The following is a 23,874-nucleotide window of genomic DNA, read 5'->3' on the forward strand; positions in this document are numbered from 1 at the left end:
ATATGAAAATTACATGTGTACTGCAGTTTCAAGAAATGCATGAGAGCGATCCTCGCAGTAGTAAACCTTACTTATGTAGTAGTGGAAATGAAGCATGAAAAGAAAATTCAGGCCCGTACGGGATTTGAACCCGTGACCTCTGTTGTAGCTAACAAGCCAACTTTTTCAGGCCTTATTTCTACTACTATACAAGTAGGGCTCATTAGTACGAGGATCGCTTTCATACATTTCATGAAACCGCAGTACACATAAATGATTTTCACATATTCATATTCACTGATTTATCACTTCGACGGGTTTAATACGAACCAACATACAAACAGCTTGTTAGCTCAGTTGGTAGAGCCCCGCACCGGTATCGCAGAGGTCATGGGTTCATTCCCGTACGGACCTGAATTTTTTCAGACCTTATTTCCACTGCTACATGAGTAGGGTTCTTTACTGTGAGGATCCCTTTCACACCTTCATGTAACTCTTGCCTAATTACATGACCAACTAAAAAAAATCGAAAGTGCAGACCCAAACACGAAATATCGACTAGCTGATTGGCATGCGGGACTCCCCTTTCCGTGTTTCATCGTTCCTAAATTGTAATGGAAGCTCAGTACTTCTCTTCATTGAGAAATTCTTTGATACAGACTTTAATGTTACGCGTGACTTACCCTCACAAACAGTTCCACGTCATCCTTCCCTTTTTCAGCCTTTCCTGCGATCAACATGAGTTTGCTCTGTAAATCCTTCAGTTCATCAATGGAATAGGTTTTCGTCTGCTGCTCTTCGCTCTCACCCTTTAAGGTTACTGTTAGTCGTATCACGTCTTTGGATAACATTCGTTTTCCTTGTTCTGGTGACGGACCCTTTATGGTGTCCAAGTGACCCACAACATACACACCACTCGAGTTGATGTTCTTAGCCTGTGTTAATGACGTCATGGCAACCGAACCGTGAGACTCTTTGACAGTTTTCAGCCACTCCAGATGTCTGCTGGTATCACACTACGTAAAAATGAATAGAATGTTCATCAATCATGTAATTTCTCATCTTCCTTTGTTTTCAGTCATGTCTTGAAATGAATTTTAAACATTGGGAAATGCGTATGTTAGTGTTAGAGTTGCAAGTACAGGGGGAAATTGAAAAAAAATTGGGTCGTTAAACTAACCCCAACTGTGACATGTGGTTGATCCACGAACGTTTTAAAGATAAGAACTTAATTACTTGGGATCTAGTAACGACAACAGAAGTGACTCAGACAACTTTAAACTTGAGGTTATGCGCGCACAATAGACAGGGGTATTCCATACAAGTTCCATATTTAAACTTCCTCTGCAAGAGTCGAAGGAGGTGAAGACAAGCAAGACCCTTAATACAGAAACATGCACGTTACATTACTAGAAAACACTGCTCCAATTTCCTATCCAAGTACTTTACCAATTTCGTGGGTAACATTGGATCCGTCTCCACTGCTTTCCATACGGGTTCACAAGCTTTTATCAGTTGGTCAAAGCTCACTTTGTCGTCTTCAGTTTCTTTGAGGTCAAATATCAGAGGAGCGAAACCTAAGCAGCTGGTATGTAGACTGGTTATACGTTTAGTTTCCATGTCGCTTTCACCAGCAGAGATCAAGGCCAAGTCAACAAGAACCTTTAACTCTTGGGTGGCTGTAAAACGAAAAAGACTTAACGGTAGTCTATATTTCCTTGAGATCGCACTCCGTCAACCCACCCATTACTTTTCGCGCGATTTTATCATCTTCTTTATATCACGTGATGCAAATCACCGGATAGCTATCACACGATAACCCTCCTCGACGTTGATAGTTGTCTCCGATTGTTTACGTCGACAAAAAAAACTGAGCTCAAAACCTCGTTTTTAAGAATCCACTGGTGGTGATAATTAAAAGCCAGTCGCAAATATGCATCCACCACCATATCAACACTGGCTTTCTAACGAGTGTTTTTCGTACGAGACAAAAAATTAATTGATGGGTTATAAAACAAATAAACTCTTGTCAGGCTTGCTGGTATGTTGGCTGATAATGTTCTCTGAGAGATTGTCCTCAAAATTTCACATTTTCCCCTGAAGCTTCGCTTCTCAGCCAAAAATTCATTTTTGGGACAATGTCTTAGCCGTAGACATAATCAGCCGGCGTACGTGCCCCCGAAAGGATTTACCTACTAAACGTACGATCGCTTTAAAGAAAATTGTGCAGATATTAGCAATATACGGAATTTTTTACCTACGACCATCTCTCCCACTTTGACCGATAAACAGATAGCACATTACTGTTTGAACGTAAGTTAGGTACGCAATGACAATAACGTAAGTAATAAAGTAAATGCTAGAATAGTCAGTAGAATATGTAGAACGAATTTAAAAAAGAACTGTCCAACCCAATCGTGTCAATTATTTCAAAACCCACAGCCTCACTGCTGAACAAAGACCACTAAAAAACCCTATGCAAGAAAAAAGTGCCAAATTAAGAGAATTTGGCAGCATTGGTTCGTGTGTATTTGTCTCAATTTCTGCGCCTGGTTGGCAGCCCAACTCCCCAACTTACATTTAATAGTAGAACGTAACCACTCCACTAGTAGTTTACTGTGTACAACGGCTTCGAAGCACTGTGCTTTATCGACGTCCAAACACTGAAGAGCGCGACCGGCCTCAGAAAAATGTTCCCCAATGCTTTCTAAGGGCTTTTGCTTGAATTCTGTTAATAGCTAAACGATCAAATAGCAAATATAACTAATCATACTAAAAACTGCAGTTTTACCAAAGCTCATATCTCTCAAGCTAAGGGAAAAAAAAAAGAATTGGGGTTACCAAAAGACCAATTCTTAAAAATTCCCAACGCTCTTTAAATCCAAAGGCTAAGTGCCAATATACTTGAACAACAACAAACAGAATTCCAAGTTCTGAGTTCAACTATTCAACATGTAAACGGACAGATTTTGACCATCGTTTACACATTTCCTTTAATTCAAAAATCTCGCCTTCAACATTCAAAAACTTTCTCTGCACTCTCTAAAAAAGAAAAAATCAAGCTAGATTTTTTCAATCAAGCACAAACAGTTCTTTTCGGCATTTGACAGTCTGAATGACATCTTAACATATGCAGATTGCTCCTATTTTGGCCACATACTTTACAGACGGGAAATTTACTTTCTACAATAACTTATATGCCAACGTTAAATCTCACCCAGAAGCAATCTTCATATGATATGGGTTTTGTCCTGTCTGTCAAGCTTCAAAGTATATTCGTTGTTTGAGATTGGGACAGCTTTTCAGGCAACAGACAGGTCATTCCGATCATAAAACAAGAGTTACAATAAAAACTAAAAGCTTTACGAAAAACTAGATTTTTCCATACCGCACACCTCAATGTCCCAGCTAATGAAACTGATTTCCTCAGACAAGCAAGAAGTTAAACCTCTCTACTTTAGTCGGTAATTTATGATGACTAAATTACCTGATTACGCAGATCTTCGACAACTTTGAAGTCCCCGGTAAAGTCCATTGCCTCCTTGAACTTCCAGATGGTGTCAGCCGCATTAGCGTACTGATGAAGTTGTTGGTAACGTTGAATTTGGGCAGCTCGCGCGGCGACGGTTGACTGTAATTCTTTGGTGTTCGTAAACCTTTGGTCTGTGCCTACTTTAAACATGTAAGACAACTCTTCCTCAAGTTCCTTTCTGCGGTTTCTATAGCATTCAAAAACCTCGTCAACATCTACAAGAAGAATTGTCCCATTCTTGACACTAGCAACATGTTGATTCCAAAGTTGAAAAGATGGTTTCCAAACATTTTCAAGGACATCAGAAAAGCTAAGGTGTTCTTTTCGAGCTTCGTCATTCCTTCTAGCTGCCTGTGCCTTATTACCGTATTTTGTCCAGAGATCTTGGAACGTTAAGCTCTTTTGGACTCTTCTTAAGGTCGAAAGAACTTCTTTGACGTCAGGGGGAAGTTTGAAGAAGGTGATTTCGATCTGGTCATCTTCTTTTCGTTTGCACAATTGTTTAATCTGGAACTGAGATGAAACATCTTTTGGGGCTTTTTTCTTGAGGAAGGTCAAATCGACTGCGGGAAAAAGATTCTATTAATCATTAAATTCACCGTATAAAAGTTGTAGTTGACCAACTACCTGACTATTCCTATCCTGAAGACATTAAGTCTTCGGAGACAAAGAAAATATATTCATCATCATTGCGAAAAGCAGCTAGAAACAACATCATCATCCCCGAACAAACGCAGACTATTCTAAAAACTATAGCGGAACACTCAAGGAACGCCAACTTGGGAACAACTTTCTATCAGAAGTCTAATATGCTTCTTCAATTCATAGTACCCTCTTTGGTCTTTACACCCTAAATGAAATTTTTAATTGAATCACATTATACAAATGTGCAACAAAGTTTCAATTCCTATATTCGCTCCGACGAAGGGCTAACGCTCGAAACGTCAGCTTTTGTAATCGTTACGGTGGCCAATTTACCATTTCAACTTTGTTGATATATCCAAATTATTTCGTTGCTCCCACCGACGCAGTCCCAAACAGTTTCTTTCGAAACTATCAGCCTTTATCAACAGAGTTTTAGCCTTACATTTAAGAAATGCAATATCCATTATAATTATGTTACACAAAGGAAGAATCAGGGGCTGTCCCCATTCAGTCCACAAGGGCTGACAAGAGTTCATCAGGCTCCTCTACAGGGAATCTGTTCTTTTGACTAATAGACCCTTTGCAAAATTCAGTCCTAACGTTTCCGGTTAAACGAAAAAGAGGCTACGGATGTATCCTATAGCATAACTACTGTTGGGCATCAATGAATGTCAAAGCGAAAAGGAAATATTTGCTTGCAAATAGAATTTTTATGCTTCTTCTCCCCGTTGTGTACTTTTTATTTCTTTTGGGGGCCTGGGACTTGGGTGGCATTTATTTGGATTATACCCAATACCCTTTAGGATACTTGGGCTTGCCAAGTGACCAGGCTCCCATGTGAGCGTCACTCCGTTCCATCTTGATGGTGGTTAAAGACGTGGTTTTTCATTTATAAGGGAGAAAAGGCATAAATGACCTTTTACGATTAGGCGACAATCTCAATCTTTCGAAGTAAAGCTCTTATAGTATTGACGAGTTTAACTTTGGCTAAAATGTCAGAGATTCGCTGAAGAAACTACCAACAAAAGCAACGTGTATTCAAAGGTGAGAGTCGTAAATTCATGCCATATATCAGAGGCTCCCTAATCTTTATAAAAGTGTGCTGATGAAAACGATGAAGATGAATTGTGTCCTATTTACGTTCGTAATGGAAGAACAGCAGTAGTTTGCCAAAATATTGTTCCACTCTTACCAAACTTTTAGCTTTTAGAAATAAATAAATGTTATCAAACTTAGTTCACTAAAAAGGTCCACTACACAAAACAAGCTGACCAAAATTTGTTCAGGGGAGTATAGCAAAATGTAAAAAAAGTAACATAATTTACCCTCTTTTTATTATTGGAAATTATTGGAATTCATCTTAAGACAAACGTCTTGGACAAGAAGTTTGGATGGATTACACTTGTTTACTTAAAGGGAAATAAAATGCTTCTTTAAAGAATCTGGAAAAACTACAGAATGTATGAGCCCTTTGCTTACCTTGCAGGGTTCATCTCGCAGTTAATCCTAATTGATAAAATTCCTTTTCAGAAGTGGAGCTAAGGATTAAACTTACACAATGCACTTGCTGGGGAGTTACAAAATACATGGCGACAAAAATGATGTAAGGATTTTAAAATCAAATATTTCTCCTAAGCTCGAACCATTACCTGAAAGAAACTATCATGGAATATTTGAAAAGGCGAATTTTTTTCCAAAGAGTAATCACCATTTTCATTTTCCATAATAGTTTCTTTTCAGTAAATGGTATGAACCCAGGAGAAACATTTGATCGTGTAATCTGATCAAGGTGAGAGTAGTCCGTTAATTGACCGACAAGTTTACAACACTCAGACTTAAAACACTAGACGGATGATCACATCCGCTAGGACGACAACAGTTGTTCTCTTCTAAAATCAACATTTTACCTGGGTCATTACATAAAAGGTTTTCTAATAGGGGCAACACTTGAATGGTTAAGGCGAGGTTGGAGAAATTTTCTCCAAAACTCACCTGGCGAGATCACCTCACACATTCCAATGAATGTTCCCACATTTTCCATCACGGCACGGAATTCTTCAAGTTCTTCGATCCGTTTGGCCAAGCTACACTCAGCATCGTTCTTCTCTACTCCGGATGTTGTCTTCAAAAGGTCCAAAAACGCTTTTTCATGGTTTTGCACAAGTGATAAGACCTCGACCGTTACGGAGCCATCAGATATGTCTCCCACAAGAGCGTCCAGTAATGATTTAGCCAACCACAACGTTTCTTGACCTTCCGGCAAAAGTATGTGACTTCTTCCGGACTCCTCTCCTGTAGAGGTAAACAACCAATTACAATATTTACAAAACCTTACAAGATATTATGAACTAAAGATCGAGCAGGTAAAACACACATTTTAGTCTATTCTTTTGTTCTGTAATACCTGTTATTAGGCTCTTAATTTTAAAACATTGTTACAACTAATAGGTTTTCCTGAACTCTTTGGTATATCCTTAATTATCCTTATATGTATTCGTATTCTTTAAAGTGAAAGTATCGCACTCAAGCCTATGCAAACATTTTGAGTTCCCAGGATCCTTTTTCAGCATTATGCATAGAGTTATGATATGGCACATTTAGTTATTTTCAGTTGAGTGTGAAAAATAACCTGGATATAGGGTGGCTTTCTTCTCCAAAGCTTAACTATCAGTCTAATGAAACCCTATCGCCCTTGCTTGGATGGACATCGCTGCGCTCGGTCGGTCCGTACTGCCACGACATCGGGCCGATATTCATCAGTATGGCCCTCATGCTTGGTTACTCAGAAATTATTACTTTCAGTTCTCATTGGCTCGTTGCTATCTCCATTTGTTACGTTGATTTGCCGACATTAAAATATTCACTTTGGTTGTCATTGAAGTCATGCAATCGAATTAAGCACAATTCACGCTTGGTCTATGCTTCAGGGTGGCTATACGGGGACGAGGTAAAAATAAATATGAAAACATAAATTTGATAGATATGTTTTTGGGTTACCAAAGAATCTCAGGTATCCAGATATCGGTTTCCAGGTCAAAAGAAATTGAACAGTTCGAGGATCCAAAGACGATGTGTCTCTTTCTTCTTGTCTTTCCTTTGGCCAGGAGCTTGTAAGCAACATGGACAAAAGCTCGCCGTATTTTCCTGCTTTTTCGTTCCTTGTATTACGTTGATTACACGAATTCGCGATCATGTAAAATACACGCTCGTCGACTCCTGTTCTTTTTCCTGACTAAATAAACAAAAGAATGCTGTTAGAAGTCGGCAATAACATTGCCGTCATTAGCTGAATGATACAATGATATGAAAAGACAGATATGTAACTATGAAGGTGGGAAAAGAGGTGCTTTCTACACTGACTACTTATGCTGTACCCTATCTAGTTAAAATAAAAATGTATTGTCTGGACTCACGTTAATAATCTTTTCCATGGCTTCAAATGCAAGATTGGTGAAGGTTTCTCCAACAGCTGTTTCAAACCCATCCATATTCATTTCGCAAAAAATTTCAACAAGGTATTTTGCCTCTAGCTAAAAAAAAAAAAAACAGAGTAATATTAATAATAATAATAATAAAGTATTTATATAGCGCTAGTTTCCTCAAAGTTCAAAAGCGCTTAACAAGGGTGACACAATTGTAAAATTAGAAAAACGCTTTTTTAAAAAGAAAAGTTTTCAGTTTGTTTTTAAAAACGGACACTGAGGAGCCGTTCATGATATCGGACGGCAAAGTGTTCCAGAGTGTGGGGGCAGCTACAGAAAAAGATCTTGCACCGTATGTCTTCAAATTAAAATGAGGAATCACAAGGAGATTTTTAGATGATGAACGCAGTTGATGAGCTGGAACGTAAGGTGTGAGTAGATCACGAATGTACGATGGTGCAAGATTGTTAAGAGCTTTGTAAGTGATGAGTAGAATTTTAAACACAATACGACAATGTATCGGAAGCCAGTGAAGATTTATTAGAACAGACGTAATGTGTTCATGTTTTCTTGAAAGAGAGATGAGACGAGCAGCGGCGTTCTGGACGTGCTGTAACTTTTTTACTTAGTAGTTCGGTAGTCCATAGAGTAATGAATTACAATAATCCAATTTTGAAGATACAAATGCATGAACAAGTATTTCAGTGGTGGTTGATGACAAGTACTTTCTTATATAGCTGATATTACGGAAATGGTAAAAAGATGATTTGCAGATACTTGCACAGGTACACCCACAAGTTGTTGTATGCAAAGAGTCAATTCCATTTTCAAATCCGTCACATTTCCAAAAGGTTACACACTAAACCTTGCGAGCAAAAAATCAATCAAAGAATACCTATGGCTAACTTGTGGATAAAGTGATGTAGAAATAAAACATGTTTTCCAACTTGCTATTAGTGGTCCCGTAGCATGTAAGATTGCGCTATTAGTCTGGAAACTTTAGCTTTCTTTCCGACCATTATTACTATGAAATGGCTGTGGTCATAACACGAAAAATCAAAGTTTGGGTCGGTACGTTCGTGGAGACTCGAGTCTTTATGTAGATGATGTTATTCAATACTAGAGGATCAATTATTTTTATCACAACTTGCTGGGAAGAGATTAAAGTGACTGAAAGAACTCTACAAAAGTCTCGAGGTATTTTCGGTCTCACTTTGTGACTTTGCTCGCGTCAAGGAGGAATCCAGAATGATGGTGACCATCCCACTCCATAGAACAATAAACATACACTCAGGCGTTCTACAAAACCAATGCTAAATAAACTCCTGCGTTTGACAAATTTTCCGCTGCAAAATTCATCAAATTCAGAAGCTGCGATTAAAATCTCTCTTTGTCTGCACGAACCAAATTTTCCGTTCTTATGTCACGTTTCGCCGCGACTTAAACCTGCCCTGGGGTAGATCTAGACGCTGTCTGTAGAGAACTTTCATTCCCAGCCTCTTTAAAATGAACGGATTACTTTGTTTCAGACAGTTAAGGGACCACGCCACTAGAAGTCATCATTTAATATAGGAAAATTCAGCAACTTGTAGTAAAAATTAACTCTTTAGAGGAATTAAGAAGACTTTCGAATTCGCTTTCACTTCAGAGAGGACTCAGTTGCAGATCTCAATAAAAATTTAGAGCACGATCTCAAACACCAAATAAGTAGAGGTCTGCCACTCGGCATTGTCTATCATGCAGCAAGTCTTTCTTGCTCTGAAATTCTATACGACTGGGTCTTTTTGCGTGTCTGCTTTCTGCATGTACCATCACTCACACATGTCGAGGGCAGTTTCGAGACGGAAAGGACAATTCCTGTCTTTCCTGATGACATAAGGGGCACTAAATGAAGGTCTCATGATGTTCCTTAGTTTCCAGGTGTGAGCGGGGGCATCTATTGGCACCTATATTAGGATCGGATGTCCAAACAGCTACAATACCATGGCATTTAAAAACAGAAAACAGTTTTACTCTATCAACGTTCAACCTTACTATGATGGCGGTGCAGTCATAATTACCATCGTTACACGCTGGCCTGGATAAACCAACGATTTGCGCATTTTTGAGAACAGCAAGATCGCAGAGAAAATGAAGGAAACTATTATCCTGTCATGGAAAGCTTGGTTCCCTGTGGTTATATGAGACGTTACGAGTGTCTCACGATAGCCCGTCAGTTTTAAAAGAGGAAGGGGTTTGGGGGAAGGTTCAGTTTTACGGACTTACACGACAGCATAACTTAGTGCCTACGGTCTTCCTCAGGCGGTGTGCACACTCTGATTGCCTTGAATCATGGTCGTAAAATAAAAAGTGAGTCAATTGCATCCTGTTGCGGTTGAGTGAACATCCTTGCAGGCAGCGAGATAGCGTGAATAGAAGTGGAATGCTATGGGGATTCAATGTATGTTGCCATTCCTTCGAAAGTTACAAATGTTTTGACGAGCCTGAACTACTCCTGTTATTCCTACGCCACGAATTCGTTCTTAGGATGCAACCGACGTAATTCAGAAAGAAACTGCAGTCTTGCCTAAGTATCTCTATACAAGATGTACAAATGTATAGTCTACGATTGAAGAGAAGAAATTCGTGAAAGAAGAAAGCGAACAAGAAGTCGCAGCATAAAGCCAAGAAATCGAAAAACATCTCGAGAAAGCGGACGAGGGACAAGGATCCAAAGAACAATCAAGGCTCTCGACAGCGAGGAAGAAAAAGAACAAACTGTTCAAAAACCGCAAACAGAATCTGGAGTTTGAAAGGAAACTACTGGAACAAAAGGCAAAGTTCGCGAAGAACCACGGAGAAGAGAAAGTGGCCGTGCAACAGTCGAACAACCAAGATTATCTTCAGCAGCCAAGCTTCCCAAACTCTTAATAACGAAGTTCAGTGGCTCCTCTTTTGGGGAAATTTACTTCTGAAATAGACTGCACTGGCCTGTCACTAAATTTGGATATTTGAAGGAACTAGTAAAAAAAACTCGTGAGAGCTGATATTGACGGATTACCATTCACTCAGCGGGATACGAAATTGCGAAGCTATTCTCCAAGCTATCTGTTCCTCGGTTCGTCCTTGTCTTTGACGTTCGTTAGTGGCTGACATAGAGTGGTGATAGGCTCGTAGACGACGCGGATATTGAAGGCTTGTAGGATGTGTAGACAAGCCTTTTTGTACGGCATTGTTGCCGTAGTCATAGGAGTTACGGTGTCGTTTGTTTCGGTAGTGGCAGTAGGTCTGTGGGTGTTTCGTCGGATGAAGTTGTTGTGGAAGTCGTTCTTTGGAAAAGATACGGCCGAGGTATTGGTTGTCGTTGGATAAGGTGTCTGTCATGTTGCACACTGGTTGCGCTCGACATGTTAGAGTCCTAATAGTTGTGGCTTTGAATCGTCCAGTAATCTGTATTTTTCCCGTAAACTGTTTTCCGTAATGAGTTGTCGTCACGGCTTATCAAGCAGTCTAGAAAAGGAAATTTACCATTTTCTTCGATTTTTCTGGTAAGCTGAACGTCAGTGTTTTCTCCGTTCAGGAGTTGGTGGAATACGTCAAAAGGATATCGTTTGTCGGCAAGTCGAAAGGACGCGCTCCTCGATGTTTCTGTCTCGCTCAAGTTGTCGAAATGTGAGTTTCCACTACCGACAACAGTCCTTCCCAAGATTACACTCACCTGGACAATCAAACCACACTATCACATATTACCCCAGGTTTCCAACGATTCACCATGTATTAATGCTGCCTTAGTAACCGGTCACGTGAACGTGAATCTAAGCAGCAATTGGTTACTGTTTTGTCTTTGTCTGGGTTATCAAATTTGATAACGACCCCGAACTGGTAAGCACAAAAACCATGTGCTTGAGCATCCGGGTAACTTAAAGAAAATTCTCAGTATTTCGGTTTATTTAATCAAACTTTTAGTTTCCAATCCAAAAAATATATATATAGTTAAAATATTAATGCTCCTCAGAGATAACACAAGTCATGGCTATCACTAGGATCTAAACTGTGAGGGTCATTTTGCCTATAGACAATCATTACATTTCAAAAGGATACCTCCAAGATTAAACTACCATGAGATCCGCGTACTCTTAGTGAAACTTTCCACTGTCAAGTGAATCTGAACGTCACTCCTTTACCTACCCTTCTTGCCCGGTCGGACAGCTGATCAATTAAGAATTTCCGGTAGGTGGTAAAGCCTTGATTTTCATCTGCAATCGAAAGAAGCTCGCTCCAAACCTATTAAAGAAATTGCAAACACCCTGTTATGAATACTGATAACTCCTTCAGAATTGGTTCCTGTAGCCCAATATTGTTGAAATAAATATCGAGAAAAAGGGATAATCAACAATCAATTAGTTTAACGGAAGATTAGTAGCTGCAAACTGCTGCTGTTAGTTGTATGGCGGGTTAACGTCCTAGGCTTGGAGATGATTCCGATGCACAATCTACCTGAACTTGGCCTACACTGACGCATTTAACAAACCAGTTTAATGAGTTTCGGAGACCATTGAAACGATGCAATTACTTGAGATTGGACCTTTTGTTCCAATCTTACACTACAATTCCTTCCTTTTTACATACCAAAAGTTCTCTTGCTAGGGGCTCACTTCTGTAGCAGACGGACATGCTAGGTAGGAGATCGTCCACTATCCTGGTTCTAAGATCCTTCAAAAGTTGACTTATGGAGTTGTCCTCGCTTTCCAGTCTTTTATCTTGATGAACACCCTCAATAACCTCACGTCTTTGTCTGCAGATACTTGTAAACAGAAGTTTTATGGCTTGACAGATGACATCCAGGTAATCTCCCAGTTTCAACTTTGAAAGGCAAATTTCCACCAGTTTTGAACACACTGAAGTTGTAAACTCGAGAGTCTTCCAGTCAGTGCTGAGAATTAGAGATTAGAAAAGAAACAGGTAAGAGAACTGAACCTGGAAGAGCAGAAAAGTAACAAAATCAGGGAAGACTCTACTTTTTCGGCATCTCTTGTTAACCAGTTCCTTATGCCTTGGCTCTCTTCTAGTGCGGTTTACCTGTTGCAGGTCAGCCTGCCCTAGCTCGTCCCCTTCTTATACAAGAAAGACACCACTGAGTATTAAAAGAAAAACCGCATTGAAATAAAACAGTCTCCTTTGGTAAGAAAACCGACTATGACCCCATTCTAAGAGCCCAACGACTCGAATAAATTTAAGGATACTGTAGACCTTCGCGGGTGTCCTTCGCGAAAAAAATTGTTACCGTGCTATTTAAAGTGTAACCATAAACTATATATCAATGGAAAGGTAATTGAATGTACTTTCCGGCAAAAATTCTTTCCTGTTAGCTTGATCTAATTGTAAGCCGACTAAGGCGCGACGAGTCGAAACGGACGATGTTTCTTTTAGCGAATTAATCGGGCATCAAATCTTTCCGCACAAGTGAAACTTCTGCACAATTTCAATCTTAAGGGGCTAGTCTCCAAAACTTTGTGGGGCTTTTTCGATATTCCGATTGGTTGCTATGAAATCTTTCTGTCAAGTTTGGTTATTAAAATTTTACCAATACGCGTTACGTTGGAGTCCATTGCGGGAGATCAATTTCAAAAAAACGGAATAGCCTCTCACGGTTTTTGTGTGGCTTACACGAATTGTGTAGCCACATTATGGCACGATCTGATTTATTTATTTGTCCACGAGATTCAAGCGCCTGTCACGTGGTCTATTGTCGTAGGACGCTCTATTCTGAGTCAGCCATCTTGGTTGTGAGCGTGGACTAGATTAATACTTTTCTGGTGATCGTATCACGAGTTAGTGCTCCTCACACAAACCAACACACGCAGACACGGCTTGTGTTATAACTGCAGCTTGTGCAAGAGCTTTTTCGCTCTTAAAAGACAACATTTAACAGCTTGAATCTTCGGTACCAGTTGTACTTCACTGAAAAGAGTCATTACACTCGTGCAAGTCAACAACTATTGGTTTGGGTTGCACTACTGAGTGTCTGAAAGTGTTTAAAAGTAATTGAAAGTATCTAAAGCCCCCTGAAAGTACCATGAAGTGAAGTACGCTGTATTGTAGTTGCATTCTCCTTACACTCTTGAGAATTCGTGGAGGCATATTTCAGAACGAAAAAAGTAAGTATGGGAATCTCGATTGAACAATACCAGTCACGGATTGGCTTCTCATGAAAATTTCGTGAAAACAAAGGATGCCTTATCACGTTTTAATTAAGGATCATTTTTGGAGTTTTATGCTTATGATGCTCTATTTAAATGTATTTTACTTGCCAGTATTGAAACAAGTTGTTGGACAACACAAACTGTGGAATGATGTGATGTTTTGGTTTTCACAAATGATTTTCTACAAAGCCTATAGACCACTTTCATAAATGGCTGCCGGATTAATATTCTTCTGTTTAAATTTAAATTAGCCCTTCTAGCCTCGTTCTCCAGTACAAAATTCAAAAGAATACATTATCTCAAGCGAGGCCAGAAGGGCTAATTTAAATTTAAACAAAAGAATATTAATCCGGCAGCCATTTATGAAAGTGGTCTATATTCAATTGCTTAAAGAAGCCTAGTAGTTAACAGGGGTTTCATTAAAATTTGGAGCAGGAGGGCATCTGGATTTCACAGGCGGGCATCTGTATTTCACAGGCGGGCATCTGTCTGCAAGGCCCAAAGGGCCTTGCCTTCTTGGGGGGTCGGGGGGCATGCTCCCCCTGAAATTTTTGAAATTCTACAGTTGCAGAGATGCATTTTCCACCATTTTGAAGCACAAACTAACATCCCAAAGTTACCAGCTCTTTTTAAATTATGATTTGATGCATCAGTCAACAGACAAATTAGATTTGCTTTTGCAACATTTGGTTGCATAGTAAGGTCACTAGAAGCTGTTTTAGTAACATTATGTATTTCATTATTTGCCAAGTTCTCGGAAGGCGTTGTTTCTGTGCAGCTATCATTTGCTGGGATCTCGGATGACACGGTTTCTGTGCAAATATAGTGTGGGATATAAGTGTAAACGATTGTTAAGTTGTTCGTTTCAGAGGTATATGATTTCAATTAAAGTATAAAAAACGAAAAGGCGTTGGCGTTAGATTTCTTCTATTTTCTAATCTTACTAAAGATGGATCTGCTAACAAACACACGGGGTTAAAAAGTTCTTTTCTTTACAGTTGTCGTGAACGAAAGATTTGTTACCACACGAGTAGAGTTTTTGCATTCCACCACAGACACAGACGAAGGAAAGTTAGCAGCTTCTACCACAAATTGACTTTCAGTTCCCGTCGCTCGCAGAAGATTCAAATTCCAAAAGTAAATCAGAAAAGAATGTAGCTTTCGGAACAATTTTCAATCACTTTAGGAGCAGCATGTCTTTCTGAATATAACTCAAACTTTAATTTAGTGCGAATCGGTTGTACCATTTGCGTAATGATACGTCTTGAAACTCGAGCCGGCGGGGAAGAAATTGGTCACGAGCTGGGCAACCAGTTGAAAGAGCTAGCCGACTAAGATAACAATCTTAGAGAAAATAAACTTCGTGTATTTCATAAAAAATGGAAGAACTAATTTATTCTAAGTACTGCTATTTTTTGTTTTGGCTTTACTGAAGACATTTACCGCGGCAAACCGTGAACCGGTGATTTCTGAATCCAATGTGCTAATTTATTTTAATATACAGCATTGAAGACCTCAATCTCTCATTTGTGAAGGGCAAAGATATGCCTAGTCTCCCTCACAGCCGTTTTTCGTCTCGTCACGCAACGCCCCTCCCCACTAATCAGGAAGATTTAAATCTGCCTGATGAGTGCTTAACGCACGAAACTCAGAGTTGCAGCGAGCCATGTGTGTTTCTTTCTAGTCACTTAATGTTATATAAGTTTAAATATATTTTTTTAGAAGACATCATAGGAAAACATAGGAAAGTAACTTTTATATTTTTCTTATGGTTTGAGATGTTAAAAGCAGCCGGGCAATGTCGTCTTCACAGTCGGTCAATTTGCCCGGTGCCCGCCCCTCAATGAAACCCCCGAGTTAAATGTTACAACTGAAATGTGATTAGTATCATGTTTTCTGAGTAATGTCCACAATTATTCTGACCTTAACAATTCATGACTTCCTGTAAGCTTGGCAGCCACGTAAATTCTCTTCATAATGGTTCAGATAAACATTAATATTTAAACTTGGTAACAATACACGTGTCTTAGGCCTTTATTTGGTAGACTACGACTCCTTTTTTAGTTACTTGTTTGGTTTTGGTTAATTCATCACAATACTGATATGCATGAAGAATTACACCCTTGACTGGCCGAAAACATTTAGGTGCCTTTTTCATGTCACTAGTGCAAAAGTAATAACTCAAGTACAAATGTAAACTACTGGTAGGCTCAGCAACAATAAATCCCACTAGAAACCAATCAGATTTACATGAAGTAGGTTATGCTGATTGATACACATAGTAGATGACCAAAATAAACAAAAGCTTGGATATTTTTACATATACTGATAAACATTAACAAAATTGCATTCCTGAGTAAGATTTCAGCTAAAGAACAAATTTTGATAGCAGGTCAGGTTGACCATTCACATGATGTCAAGTTCACATATTCATTTCATGTCTGGTATGAAATAACAATATCAATAACAAGAAAACTTGACAGATTCTGGTGCTTAAATCATATGATACCCCTCATGTGCTTGCCTGCACACTGAACTCTGTTGTGTTTAAGTTATGTCTCTGATTATTGTTCCTGAAATCTATTATGGTGACACTATCTCTCTTGAACTTTCTGTTAAATAAAACCTCCAGGTCAATTATAAATCTTATTGGGTTAAAAATTATCAGCAATGTTAAAGTAATGTTACTTCAGAGTACTACTTAAAACATGATTCATTAAAATATTGCTTGCGTTCAGATCTTGTTAGGCACCTATCTTTTTTCCCTAAATTCTTCCATTTACAACCCCGTATCCACCTACCTCAACTAAAAATTTCTGTGTTCTTTATTGAAAACACGGTCCCACACAACCCAAATACAATAATTATAATAAATGATTTGCTCTCAACCAACTGAGAATAGAACTTTGTGCCCCAATGGACGAAAGAAACCTACGTTCAGCACTGTGTTACTTTACATGTATGTTTTGTCCAAAAGTTAGACACATTCAAACTAAATCAAGCTCCCAACGGCTCCTAGTGTAAATTAAATCATTTCCCGAATATCCCAGCCCTCCTGGAAAGTTTTGTCCTCGTGTATTGGTACGCAAAATACCAAAAATATTCATATGAAATATTTCCCTAGAGTTAATTTCACATCACTTGCCTTGGAAAAGACAATCAACCTACAAACCTCAGAACTCAATTCCACTTCATTACGTAAACAAAATCATGACTGAATCTATCAGGCCACCATACAAGATGATGCTGACACCTTTTTTAGTTCCTTAAATCCTCAGATTATATGTGCATCCTTGCGGTATTGGTTGTCAAACTGAGACCACCATTACAAAGTTTGGCCGTTAACCCTTATCTTGAAAATGAACATTTCAGGAATATTGTATGCTAGTTATCTTGTTTTATTGATGAACTGGAACAATATTGAAAACTATCTAACTGTAATCAGATATTAGCTCTTCCAATAGAAACTCAATAAGACACCAGACACTAAAGAGCAGCTCAATTTCGTAAGCCACACAGGTACGCATTGCGGACCTATTTTTTAGATTGGTACCTTGGGAGCCTTCGACCAAATTTCATGTCAATCCGTAAAGGTTTCATACCCTATCAATTCATCAAAATAAGACACACTCGCGTAAAAACGAAATTGGTTTTTTTCGCTTCCAAAGTTTTTCCAACATTTCATGCCTTTAGTTAACCATATGTCAAGTTATGTCAACACGCTGAAAAACTCGAAATGCCGACTGCCAATAGAAACACAGGTGCGGAGTCCAGGAGACTCTCGACAAGAACATGTTACGTTTCGCGTGAAACTATCCTGCAGTAGTGCGTGCCAGAGCTTCGGAAAGCTACCCTGCGAGCAGAGGTAATCTAGGAAGATCAAACGGCCTCTGCTCGCAGGGTATCAGAAAGCCGGCGAAGAGAAAAAATTCCATGTCAATCCGTAAGAAAGTTTCGGCGGCGCCGTCAAGTTCAACCCGTACTGACCCCGAGGAGGCGGTGGAGTCCGAGATGCGAGCCCTTGTCCGTTTTGGCGAGATTTTTTCGCCATTCTTCATCGAATTCCTTCAGTGTCTGGCTCTTACTTCTAGGCTACTTACGTCTAGGCTCTTTTCCTTTTTTCACTCTTCTCATTATATCACGAACTGCTACGATACACACGTGTAACTGACTTACGAAGATATTTATGCAACTAACACCACAGGGCGCCCACACAAGCGGCGTGTCTGGTCGTTTGTTCGAAATATAAAGAAATGTATGGGAGAATATTGAAGAGTCGTAATATATCGTAAACGTATAGCAAGGAATGTCCATGTTAAGGCTCAAAATAAATATAAACCTACCTCACTTGCTGTGCATTGTCGTTTCTGTGGCTCTAAATGGCGAATTTTAGCGATTTGGTAGATTTTGCGGTGACTGTTACTTTACTGTATAAGAAACAGTAAAGTAACAGTCAACGCAAAATCTACCAAATCGCTCAAATTCGCCATTTAGAACCACAGAAACGACAATACACAGCAAGTGAGGTAGGTTAACATTTATTTTGAGCCTTAACATAGACATTCCTTGATATAAGTTTACGATATTACGACTCTTCAATATTCTCCCATACATGTCTTTATATTTCGAACAAACGACCAGACATGCCGCTTGTGTGGGCCCCCTGTGCTAACACTACCCCAGATTTTCGGCAGCGAAAAGCATCACGAGAGTCATCTGTGTTGATACATTATAATTAGCTTTTCACACTTTAGCGGCTCAGAGAATTCAGTTCGAAAAACGTTTTTGTTAATAACTCGAGTGCGTTTCAATATTTCAAAATTTTTTTTTTGTTCGAAACTGTAGTTAAAATAGTAATGCTTTATTTGGGGTGAAAAAAAAGATTTTTGGTAAAATTTGGCCCGCGAAGGTCTACCGTATCCTTAAGTGAATCACAGTTGGTCCCAGACTTCCAGAATTCCAAGAGGTGAACAGCTCTTGACAATGTAAGTCCTTAAACTTTCAAGTCTTTGTAAGTCTAAAATGACTCTTAAAAAATTGAGGTTGATGTGTTAGTAAATAAGTAAGCTGTAACACACCAGGTTTGTGCTGTGTCCATTTCCAACTGGGAAATCATCAGTTTGATGCACTGAAGTACATTGCTCCACTGTAAAAAGAAAGGTTATGATACGTCACTGTTACAACTTAAGACAGCGCTCCAAGCTCCGACCATTTTGGTCGCCATGGCGAGTGAAAAAAATATTTAACGACTAAAATTCTGGCCTAAGTCGCTAATTGGCGACCAACAGATTAAAAGAGAAACTTACTTGAAAAATTATCCAGTATAGGACGAATTTAATCAATAATAGTACAAGCGGCGGCATCACCTGCGTTTCTCTTTTCGCCTCTCGTCGTTCCGAAACTCTACTGCGTAAACTTAAAATGAGCGTAGACTGGGAAGAGGGCAAACTTAACTTACTGTACCCTTCTGAGGAGCAGTACTTATGCCTGCTCCGACAAAGAGAATTTCGCTGTTGATACGCTTCAGTGGCCGCAGACGATTCGCTGCGCCAGTCGGTCTGTTGGCTGCAAAATCTATAAAGCAGGATCAGGGGCAAAATTCAGTTCCAAATAGGAACTGGCACAAAAAAAAGTCAGACATCAAAATAGGAACAGGCACAGCTTATTAGGAACAGGCACAGCCTATTAGGAACAGGCACAGCTTATTAGGAACAGGCACAGCCTATTAGGAACAGGCACAGCCTATTAGGAACAGGCACAGCCAATTAGCAACAGGCACAGCTTACTAGGGACAGGCAAAGCACATTAGCAACAAGCACAGCCGATTAGGAACAGGCACAGCCTATTAGGAACAGGCAGAGCTTATTAGGAATAGGCACAGCCAATTAGGAACAGGCACAGCTTATTAGGAACAGGCACAGCTTATTAGGAACAGGCAGAGCTTATAGGAAGAGGCACAGCCTATTAGGAACAGGCAGAGCTTATTAGGAACAGGCACAGTCTATTAAGGACAGGCACAGCCTATTAGGAACAGGCACAGCCTATTAGGAACAGGCACAGCCTATTAGGAACAGGCACAGCCTATTAGGAACAGGCACAGCCTATTAGGAACAGGCAGAGCTTATTAGGAACAGGCACAGCCTATTAGGAACAGGCACAGCCTATTAGGAACAGGCACAGCTTATTAGGAACAGGCACAGCCTATTAGGAACAGGCACAGCTCATTAGGAACAGGCACGGCATAATAGGGACAGGCACAGCCCATTAGGAACAGGCACAGCATGGCAAGGCAAGGAGCACAGGGCACCAAGTTTCCCAGAAGGCCCTCTGAGAGGCAATTAAAGATGGCTACCAGAATGCAGCAAGTCCGGTAAATGGCGAAGTATTGGTCTCTTCTCCACTCGTGTTTTCCACTATGCTGAGAAGTTGCAAATGTGTAGTACGCCTGTGCGAGCAAACGAGTTTAATCATTTATCTCTAAACTTTGATGTGTCACTGGCAATTGTTGGCAACGAATTTTAAGAATACGTTTGTATAAAAACATAACCTTAGTCAATCTTGTGAAAAGGAAAAAAATTGTCTCTGCTCGAAAATATGAGATGGATTTTTCAGAATCTAGGGTAGTGAAATCAATCATTTGGTTTAATATTCTGATTTGCATGGAAAAGATGTGGTGCTTACTCAGACAAGAAGAACGTTTCAAGAAGTCCTAAGATATGTACAAAGTGGAAATCTAAGTGAAGAATGTGCCAAATATTTGCAATATAAATGTTAAGGGGTTATCAATATCCTCAACATGTCATCACTTATTTACAATATGCCAGTGACATTTGTTAATCAAGCTGAAGAGATTTTCTGAGTAAGCACCACATCTTTCCCATCCTAATCAGAATATTAAGCCAGATGATTGGTTGATTTCACTAGCCTTGATTCTAAAGAGTCCATCTTATATTTTCGAACAAAAACAATTTTTTTTCCTTTCCACAAGATTGACTAAGGTTATGTTTTTATGCAAACATCTTCTTAAAATTCGTTGCCAACAATTGCGAGTGACACATCAAAGTTTAGAGATAAATGATTAAAGTGCACCTAAACCCAAAAATTTTTTTTCGCTTAACGAAATAAGCGTATTTTTTGGAGTATTTCTGTGCAAACATTTTTTTATTTGCTCAAATCCTCAATTGTCTGTGCCCAATCAAAATACGGAAAATCGGCCGCCATCTTGCCCCACGGCCGAGTTTAAAGAGGAATGGCTCTAGCGGGTAATGTGACGTCAAATCGAGAACACGAAAGTCTGCATTTCACACATTTTCGCTTGTTTGGGAAGGTTGTAGTCGATTTTGTCCGAAAATATGCCGACTAAGTATGTCGTAGGATGTAGCAACGTGCGAAATTTGCAAGAGGGTATCACGCTTCATACATTCCTCATACAACACACCTGGTCGGCATATTTCGGACAATATCGACCACAACCTTCCCAAACAAGTGAAAATGTGTGAAAAGCAGACTTTCGTGCTCTCGATTTGACGTCACATTATCCGCTAGAGCCATTCCTCTTTAAACTCGGTCGTGGGGCAAGATGGCGGCCGATTTTCCGTATTTTGACTAGGCACAGAAAATTTAAGATTTAAGCAAATTAAAAAATTTTTGCACAGAAATACTCCAAAAAATAAGCTTATTTCGTTAAGCGAAAAAAAATTGTTGGGTTTAGGTGCACTTTAAACCCGTTTTCTCGCACAGGCTCACTACACATTTGCAACTTCTCAGTATAGTGGAAAACACGAGTGGAGAAGAGATCAATACTTCGCCATTTACTTACTTGCTGCATTCTGGTAGCCATCTTTAATTGCCTCTCAAAGGGCCTTCTGGGAAACTTGGTGTCCAGTGCTCCTCGCTTTGCCAAGCTGTGCCCGTTCCTAATAGGCTGTGCCTGTTCCTAACAGGCTGTGCCTGTTCCTAATCGGCTGTGCCTGTTCCTAATAAGCTGTGCCTGTTCCTAATAGGCTGTGCCTGTTCCTCATAGGCTGTGCCTGTTCCTCATAGGCTGTGCCTGTTCCTAATAGGCTGTGCCTGTTCCTAATAGGCTGTGCCTGTTCCTCATAGGCTGTGCCTGTTCCTAATAGGCTGTGCCTGTTCCTAATAGGCTGTGCCTGTTCCTAATCGGCTGTGCCTGTTCCTAATAAGCTGTGCCTGTTCCTAATAAGCTGTGCCTGTTCCTAATTGGCTGTGCCTGTTCCTAATCGGCTGTGCCTGTTCCTAATCGGCTGTGCCTGTTCCTAATCGGCTGTGCCTGTTCCTAATAAGCTGTGCCTGTTCCTAATTGGCTGTGCCTGTTCCTAATTGGCTGTGCCTGTTCCTAATCGGCTGTGCCTGTTCCTAATCGGCTGTGCCTGTTACTAATCGGCTGTGCCTGGTCCTAATAAGCTGTGCCTGTTCCTAATAAGCTTTGCCTGTTCCTAATCGGCTGTGCCTGTTCCTAATCGGCTGTGCCTGTTCCTAATCGGCTGTGCCTGTTACTAATCGGCTGTGCCTGTTCCTAATAAGCTGTGCCTGTTCCTAATAGGCTGTGCCTGTTCCTAATAAGCTTTGCCTGTTCCTAATCGGCTGTGCCTGTTCCTAATCGGCTGTGCCTGTTCCTAATAAGCTGTGCCTGTTCCTAATAAGCTGTGCCTGTTCCTAATGAGCTGTGCCTGTTCCTAATTGGCTGTGCCTATTCCCAATGGCTGTGCCTGGTCCTAATCGGCTGTGCCTGTTCCTAATAAGCTGTGCCTGTTCCTAATAAGCTGTGCCTGTTCCTAATGAGCTGTGCCTGTTCCTAATTGGCTGTGCCTATTCCCAATGGCTGTGCCTGGTCCTAATCGGCTGTGCCAGTTCCTAATAAGCTGTGCCTGTTCCTAATAAGCTGTGCCTGTTCCTAATAGGCTGTGCCTGTTCCTAATAAGCTCTGCCTGTTCCTACTAAGCTCTGCCTGTTCCTAATCGGCTGTGCCTTTTCCTAATCGTCTGTGCCTGTTCCTAATCGTCTGTGCCTGTTCCTAATCGGCTGTGCCTGTTCCTAATCGGCTGTGCCTGTTCCTAATCGGCTGTGCCTGTTCCTGTTCCTAATCGGCTGTGCCTGTTCCTAATCGTCTGTGCCTGTTCCTAATAGGCTGTGCCTGTTCCTAATAGGCTGTGCCTGTTCCTAATCGTCTGTGCCTGTTCCTAATAGGCTGTGCCTGTTCCTAATCGTCTGTGCCTGTTCCTAATCGGCTGTGCCTGTTCCTAATCGTCTGTGCCTGTTCCTAATAGGCTGTGCCTGTTCCTAATCGTCTGTGCCTGTTCCTAATAGGCTGTGCCTGTTCCTAATCGTCTGTGCCTGTTCCTAATCGGCTGTGCCTGTTCCTAATCGTCTGTGCCTGTTCCTAATAGGCTGTGCCTGTTCCTAATCGGCTGTGCCTGTTCCTAATCGGCTGTGCCTGTTCCTAATAGGCTGTGCCTGTTCCTAATCGGCTGTGCCTGTTCCTAATAGGCTGTGCCTGTTCCTAATAGGCTGTGCCTGTTCCTAATCGGCTGTGCCTGTTCCTAATAGGCTGTGCCTGTTCCTAATCGGCTGTGCCTGTTCCTAATCGTCTGTGCCTGTTCCTAATCGTCTGTGCCTGTTCCTAATCGGCTGTGCCTGTTCCTAATAGGCTGTGCCTGTTCCTAATCGGCTGTGCCTGTTCCTAATCGGCTGTGCCTGTTCCTAATCGTCTGTGCCTGTTCCTAATAGGCTGTGCCTGTTCCTAATCGGCTGTGCCTGTTCCTAATCGTCTGTGCCTGTTCCTAATAGGCTGTGCCTGTTCCTAATCGTCTGTGCCTGTTCCTAATCGGCTGTGCCTGTTCCTAATCGGCTGTGCCTGTTCCTAATCGGCTGTGCCTGTTCCTAATCGTCTGTGCCTGTTCCTAATAGGCTGTGCCTGTTCCTAATAGGCTGTGCCTGTTCCTAATCGTCTGTGCCTGTTCCTAATAGGCTGTGCCTGTTCCTAATAGGCTGTGCCTGTTCCTAATCGTCTGTGCCTGTTCCTAATCGTCTGTGCCTGTTCCTAATCGGCTGTGCCTGTTCCTAATCGGCTGTGCCTGTTCCTAATCGGCTGTGC

At 40.6% G+C, this 23,874-nt stretch overlaps 1 protein-coding gene across 3 annotated transcripts in view; it reads right to left on the bottom strand.

Moving 5' to 3' along the window:
• Window positions 1-23,874, bottom strand: part of LOC111338202 (E3 ubiquitin-protein ligase rnf213-alpha) — a 137,145-nt gene that overhangs the window by 71,789 nt on the left and 41,482 nt on the right. For all 3 annotated transcript variants that reach the window (XR_015999609.1, XM_088755831.1, XM_088755832.1), the window contains exons 14-23: window positions 18,839-18,906; window positions 12,187-12,490; window positions 11,746-11,841; window positions 7,570-7,686; window positions 7,154-7,388; window positions 6,149-6,448; window positions 3,467-4,074; window positions 2,558-2,717; window positions 1,429-1,658; window positions 663-995 (exon numbers count right to left, since the gene is read on the bottom strand). Coding sequence is in view for 2 of the 3 variants with exons in the window: in XM_088755831.1 (XP_088611957.1) it covers window positions 663-995; window positions 1,429-1,658; window positions 2,558-2,717; window positions 3,467-4,074; window positions 6,149-6,448; window positions 7,154-7,388; window positions 7,570-7,686; window positions 11,746-11,841; window positions 12,187-12,490; window positions 18,839-18,906 (2,451 nt within the window). In the remaining variant the exon portion in view is untranslated. The remainder of the gene's footprint in view (window positions 1-662; window positions 996-1,428; window positions 1,659-2,557; window positions 2,718-3,466; window positions 4,075-6,148; window positions 6,449-7,153; window positions 7,389-7,569; window positions 7,687-11,745; window positions 11,842-12,186; window positions 12,491-18,838; window positions 18,907-23,874) is intronic.

Source organism: Stylophora pistillata, chromosome 4 (genome assembly GCF_964205215.1).
Source record: "Stylophora pistillata chromosome 4, jaStyPist1.2, whole genome shotgun sequence".
In the NCBI taxonomy this organism is placed as follows: Eukaryota; Metazoa; Cnidaria; class Anthozoa; order Scleractinia; family Pocilloporidae; genus Stylophora; species Stylophora pistillata.